The 6,636-nt window shown below is 38.4% G+C and overlaps 1 protein-coding gene across 6 annotated transcripts in view; it reads left to right on the forward strand.

Moving 5' to 3' along the window:
• LOC118419659 (alpha-N-acetylgalactosaminidase-like) overlaps positions 1–6,636 on the forward strand; it is a 29,501-nt gene that overhangs the window by 4,120 nt on the left and 18,745 nt on the right. For 3 of the 6 annotated variants that reach the window (XM_035826168.1, XM_035826174.1, XM_035826171.1), the window contains exon 6: positions 452–649. In XM_035826168.1, the coding sequence (XP_035682061.1) occupies positions 452–649 (198 nt within the window). Of the gene's footprint in view, positions 1–451; positions 650–1,707; positions 2,843–4,962; positions 5,600–5,655; positions 5,659–6,636 lie in introns of those variants that run through there. The other 3 variants (XM_035826169.1, XM_035826172.1, XM_035826173.1) reach the window with 3 other exon arrangements.

A 6,636-nucleotide genomic window follows, 5' to 3' on the forward strand; every position in this document is an offset into this window, starting at 1 on the left:
TTTCAATAGATGTTTGTAGCTTTTGAAGGTCACCAAACTAACATTCCTTGGTTCTTGAGATGTTTTCTCGATACATTTGCATGATACAAGGTCATGACTTTACCTGCATGTTCACCTTCACCAGTGAGCTTGAAACAAATGTTTGTAGCTTTTGAAGGTTTCGAAATTGAATGTAGTACAATAACAATAATTGTATTTGTTTAGTACTCTTGTCATGTTTTATTTCTTGATGTTACATTAGCATGATACAAGGTCATGACTGCATTGGCTTATCTACTAATGACGCATATTCACCTTCATGAGTAGGCTTGAAATTATGTGAATTCATTTGCTTTTGCAGTCTTTTTATTTTGTAGTAAGGGGGAAATGGAGGTGTTAACTGCAAATGACTTACAGTGGTTTGAACAAAAGATACATTTTTACTGACTTTACAAATTATTTCTTTCTTCAGCTGATAGTTGGAGACTACAGTTTGAGTTATGAGGAGTCCAAAGCCCAGATGGCCATGTGGGCAATCCTGGCCGCCCCCCTCTTCATGTCCAACGATCTGCGGTCCATCTCCCCCGAGGCCAGGTCCATCCTCATGAACAAGGAGGTCATCAGGATCAGCCAGGACTCACTGGGCATGCAGGGACGAAGGGTCATCAAGGTATGTCTACGAAGGTTCCTCCCAGGGTTGTAGCCAGCACCCGTCCTTCTGTCCCTTGACGGAATTTTGTAGCTGGGGACGGAAAAAAGTTTTGCCCATTCCGTCCTCTGTGACGGACAAAAATCGATATGTTAAGATATAAAAAAACTGTCTCCCTTGACGTGTAATTTTTCACCCAAACAGATGTTGTTGAACAGCTTAGTCTACCAGCAAAATTTACACCTCAAAATGCAAGAAATGGCATTTCAGAGGGTCTAGATTTCAAAATTTAGACCGTTCCCTCACAGGAACGTCGCACCTTTGGTGCTGGGTAGGATTCCAAATCGAGGGGACAGGAAATGATTTCAGGCTGGCTACTACCCTGGTTCCTCCTCTTATGATTATCATTGATCTGTTGCTTTGAATGTTGCATTGGGCCATACTGACGTGATAGTAATTGGATGACATCTGTGAGTGCATCAATTTCCAAAAAAAGACTGCTGTCCTACTTCCTAGAAAACCATACACTCACACAATAAATTTTACAAACCAGCTGCAAAAGGTTATACAAAATAAAAAGATTACTGTGAATTGCCAAAAAGGTATTGGACAATGAATGCTATATATTGGATGACATATATGCATGTGCACTAGTTTTTGTCGAGAAAAATTTTCCGGCTAATTGCTGTAAATTGCGCAAAGCAGCTGTAAAATGAGCAAATATATGCCATAAATTACAAAGCCATATCAGAAAACAGAAAAATGTAGCATTTTATCAAATGCAAACATTGCAAACATAAAGAAGAAGAGGTGAAAGAAAAAAATGAGAGATTAATATTGATTGGTATACCTGTGTGTTTAACCATTTGTCCTGACCACATTTAAATTCATAAAGAAGGCAACTTCTTTTTTTGCCCAATATTTTCTCACAGAGGATGTCATATCCATATAATCAAATCAGTATGGCCTTAGGCTGTGATTATGCTTCAAATCTTAATTTTGCTGCAATATGCTTGTGTTCTTTGATGTTGCTTCTTGCTTGTAATCAAACCTGTGATTCTCTCTCTGCTTGTAATCAGGAGCACGGCTTAGAAGTGTGGACGAGAGTCATAGAAAACAAGGATTTCCCCTCGTACGCTGTCGTTTTCCTGAACAGGAGGGACGACGGAATGCCGTACAAATATTCACTCACTCTAGACAAGATCGGGTTCGATTATGACATGGATTATGAACTGTCGGAAGTGTTTACAGGGCAACACTACGGTCATTATGATTTACGACGGGTCTTGACTCTGCATATCAATCCGTCTGGGGTTGTCATGATATATGCCGTGCCTATGTCATAATGTGTTTGAATGAACTTCATTTCTAAGAAGGTCACACACCAGAGGGCCCCAAACTGACCTTGGCCTTTGTCTTCTCAACCCCTACCTACATACCAAATATTATCACAATCCATCCTGAGGTTCTAAAGTTATGCTGACCACAAATATTCAGAAACACACTCACATGCATGCACACACACACACACACACACACACACACACACACACACACACACACACATTGGCAGATGGACAGACACAGACAGACACCTGATTAATTGATGCTATGCAAATGTATTACCTCAGAATTTTAGACCAGACTCAAAAAGTCAGAAGAAATCAGGATCCTGAGAGAGTTTATACATGAAGTAGTATTCATGCTATAGATTTTACTTCACGTTAGACATCTTATTTTTGGTGGCTGGACATCAAAGAAAGCTTCAGAGGGGTGTTATTCATTCTGTCTGTTATGATAAACACAAACCAGTTATTCTGACACTTTTAAGTAAAAGTAAAGCATAGACATTGCAATGATCTGTACATGTAGACGCTTTGTGATTTCTCAAATCTATACTTCTTGAATTATATCATCTGATATTACCATGTTTAATTTCTGCCTTTGCTTGCATGATTACTATTGCTTTACATGCTTTTGTAATGAAATTACACAATATTTGAATTAGCTGATATTTGATCAGAATGATGCTCTTTGCAATTCTATTTTGCACACATAGGATTGTAGACTCTGAGGAATTTGTAATCTATTATGTGATATGCAGATGATTTTATATCATGATCACTTAATATATATATTTGGCTTTGGAAGTTGAAATGGATTTAATGTAGTTTTTATGGGAATCAGCATTAAAGATATATCGTTGAAGTGACCACCAGTATCAGTGGCTGAACGAATGATTCAGCTGTTTGCTTTTGTTTGATTACTGCTCTAGATCAATGATTTTTGTAATATGGCGACATACCATAACAAAAGACATGCATTAGTTAGCAGGTATAAACTATCATCTTCTTAATAAACATATATATAAAGAAGAACTTTATTGCACTACGATCGTACACGGTACAATGTATGGCAAAAAAAGAAGAAGAAACAAACTTTTCATCCTAATTACTAAAACAAGTATCAAACTTAGTACATATGCAGATTATGAATATAGAATGAAATTGGCATCCTAATTTCTAGAACAATAAGAGCTAGCTTAAATCATTGATATTGTATTACAATCGAGTGGGGCTAATTATGAGTTTCGGCATTTTTCCTTATGACAAAGCAGTCTTTTATATATTTACCTATTTTAGCATTGTGGGAGTTGTTACATCTGAATATATAATCAAATCTGTCTGTATCATTGAGTCTCTTAAAATCTGTTGTATTTGATTCGAGGAATGTGAATAACTCGTTACGTGAAACATTGTACCTACTGCACATCTTGAAAAAAATGAAATTCATCTTCAATTTGCTTTGGACAGAATGGGCAAAACCTTTGGTAAGGGGCTACATTATGATATCTGCCTGTTTCTATGTTCAATTTATGACGGCTGATTCTTAACTGGGTTATCGCTTTACGAATTTCAAAGTATAATATAAGCCTATATGAGAAGTGATTATTATTTATTGGCCTTCAAAAATATACTCAGGTATTTCAACTGTATATAAGGTGATAGAAGGATGACGACTGAGACACAACTGATTATCCAGCATTTCACAACAAGTAAAATCTCGTGTTTGGATTTGCTGGGAATGTACTAAATGTACATTAATGTCATCGTGGTGCCATTTACTCATTCAAAGGAAACTCTTGTATGGTTACCATTGTGATAGCTAACATTTGTGACCAGTGTTAGAACGATGGTAGTTTTATTACCCTACATTTCCTGATGTCTGCGGAAGTCTTGCCATTTACAAGGTTGTTTTGACCAAAGCCTCATTTGGATCTCCCGGACACACAGTTAAGTTCATTACCAGTATAAGGATTGCTTTTACCATTAAATACTGTATCCCATGTAAAACGTGATCTATCTGCTGATTTGTGCATGCCTTTGTAACTGTTCAGAGACAATTTTAAGGCACGTTCTCCACATCATGATACAGAAGCCCCACTGTCACAAAGATTTCAAATCAGTTGTAGGATGACATTTATCCCACCATGCTGTATTACATTTGAAACATAATTTATGTACTGATTCATGCATGCACAGTTATTATGCCCCAAATGGTTTCGAAGGTACAAGGCACAGTTACACATGTACGAGTTATTATGATCATTACTTTCCAGCCGATGTCCTTTGGAAAATCATGTAGGCAAGTGGCGAAAAAAAGGTGAACTGTGATAAAAAAAATGCCTGGATCGAGTTCATTATGCCATGAAATCTTCGACGACATTGTCAAATGTTTGATGAGGAATATTTTCGCATTCTAAGTAGAAGTAGAAAGAAGTGTGTATCTGACATTCAGCAGAAGTCACAGCTCAATTTTCATTCTCTCACCCAAAGTTGCTGGTTTTCAAAATTGTGTCACTTGCAAAGTAATGATCATAATGATGCAAATAAATAAATTTTGATCGACAATCATGAATGGTTTCATACTTAATAACTAACGTTTTGTCCCAAAATTGAATTGTGACAGTTGTGCACATTATTCCTGGGTGAGACCGAAAACTTATTGATCAACCCTCGAATGCGTTGCTAAATTATGAAAGGCCCAATTGCCCAAAGCTTTTAAACCAACATGATGAATTATGTTTTTCACCAAAAATACTGTAACGCATAAAAACCCATCTATCTACCGATTTTTACAGGCATAAGTAAACTTGTGTCCTAACATGATTTCGAAGGTACGTTTTAACGCAATGAAATGGACTCTCCACTGTAAGATTTTAAACTACGAACTTCCTTTTTAAGATCATTACATGTACTTCAAGGAATCAACAAAATAGATTGAGCTAAGTGTGTCACAAATTAAACTGACAAGACATTTATCAATCCTTTAAGGGGACCAACAAGGTGGAGACATGGATAAGACAAGTCCAGACGAAGGACACCTTTGCTGTCGCCTTCTTGAACAGACGAGAAGATGGAATGCCGTATAACCACACCCTGACACTGGGCAGTCTGAATTTCACCTCTACCATGGGGTACGAGGTGGTGGATGTTTATGACAACCACCGCTATGGTCACTTCAAACTGGACACTAAACTCACCGTCAGTATTGATCCTAATGGCGTGGTCTTTGTGTATGCGTACCCATCGAAATAAACGCACGAAGCTGTGGATCATTGTGGAGAAATGTGCCAAGGAAAAATTAGATCTACGTAATTCGTGACCAGCTAACTTGTGTTCTTTAAATTCACCTTTGTGAAATTATGGCATAGTTGACGGCACTGACAAGGAACATGTGACATCATGATAGCCGCAAAAGCTTTCTTACATGTATTTAACCGCCACGGACCTAGTTAATAGGTTACACATTGAGAGCCCAGTATAGCTAACGTTTCTTACAAATGTTGATCCGTAACGTAACAACTTGAACTGTACATTGTCACTGTTTCTTTAGGTTTGTTCATTTTTTTGTTCACAGAAAACAGAATGACAAAAGGTACGAATAAAGTACGAATCTGTCTTCGTAAAACTGTCACTGGTTATTTCGTTCCTTCGTTCATGTGGTTGATAACTTTTAAGCATTAGGGTGTTTACAAGTCCTAATATATACATATGCACCTAGGTACGAAACTTGCGACTTTGAAGCCAGTGTAAATAAGTTACATGTACCTGTACCGAAGTATCATATCTCATTGCTGTTGCATTCACTGGAACTTGTGACCAGTTTAAGATCGGACGCAGCGGTATGACTTGCTACACAACTCGGATGTCATGTCACTTGCTGGGCCGGGTTCTTTCAACCAAATCTCATCATGAACTTCTGGGTACAGACCATTCCCCGAAGCACGACTGCTATCACTATTTCAAAGAATAATCTGCGGGCCGCCAAACACTTTGTTTACCAATCTTCAGGTTTCAAAGCGAACAATCTTTATGCATGCTGCTTAGTGGTGCGTACCTAAACTCATATTCAGGTTCAGGTCCGGATTCAAGTCCAGCAGTTCAGGTTCAAGTCCGGACTTTAAGTTCGGACCTGAACCCATCATTGCACAGTATGTGCCCCAGAAAGTTTTCTTTTTTGAGGGGGAGAGGGATGGTGCATATAAAATTGCAAATTGTTAGCATGAACTAAAATGCAATGTGAAAAATACATGCAAATTATATGCAGCCAGTGTATACATATAAACACGAAATGTTTTTTGTCTTTATCCAGTGCAAATTTCACTGTCTATGGAAGGTTTTAGATGGTTTAGAACAAGAAAAGGGAATATAAGTGACAGATAGCTTTTTGAAAGTCCGGTGGGAAAGGGATTTCGCCCCCCCGGGGGATTTCGCCCCCCCCCCGGGGGGGCGAGATCACTAGCGTTTTCGCCCCCCTTTAGCGTTTTCGCCCCCCCCCCCCCCAGAGCAGCTGGCTACTACATATTACAGGTGCGCTACCTGGTACTATACTGCACCTGGGGAGTAACGTATATGGTGTGTTACCTGGTACCTATATGGCACCTTATTACAATACCGTAAGATGTCATACCTCGAAAGTCGATATTATATTTTCGGTGCAAACGT

Source organism: Branchiostoma floridae, chromosome 7, assembly GCF_000003815.2.
Source record: "Branchiostoma floridae strain S238N-H82 chromosome 7, Bfl_VNyyK, whole genome shotgun sequence".
NCBI classification, from domain to species: domain Eukaryota; kingdom Metazoa; phylum Chordata; class Leptocardii; order Amphioxiformes; family Branchiostomatidae; genus Branchiostoma; species Branchiostoma floridae.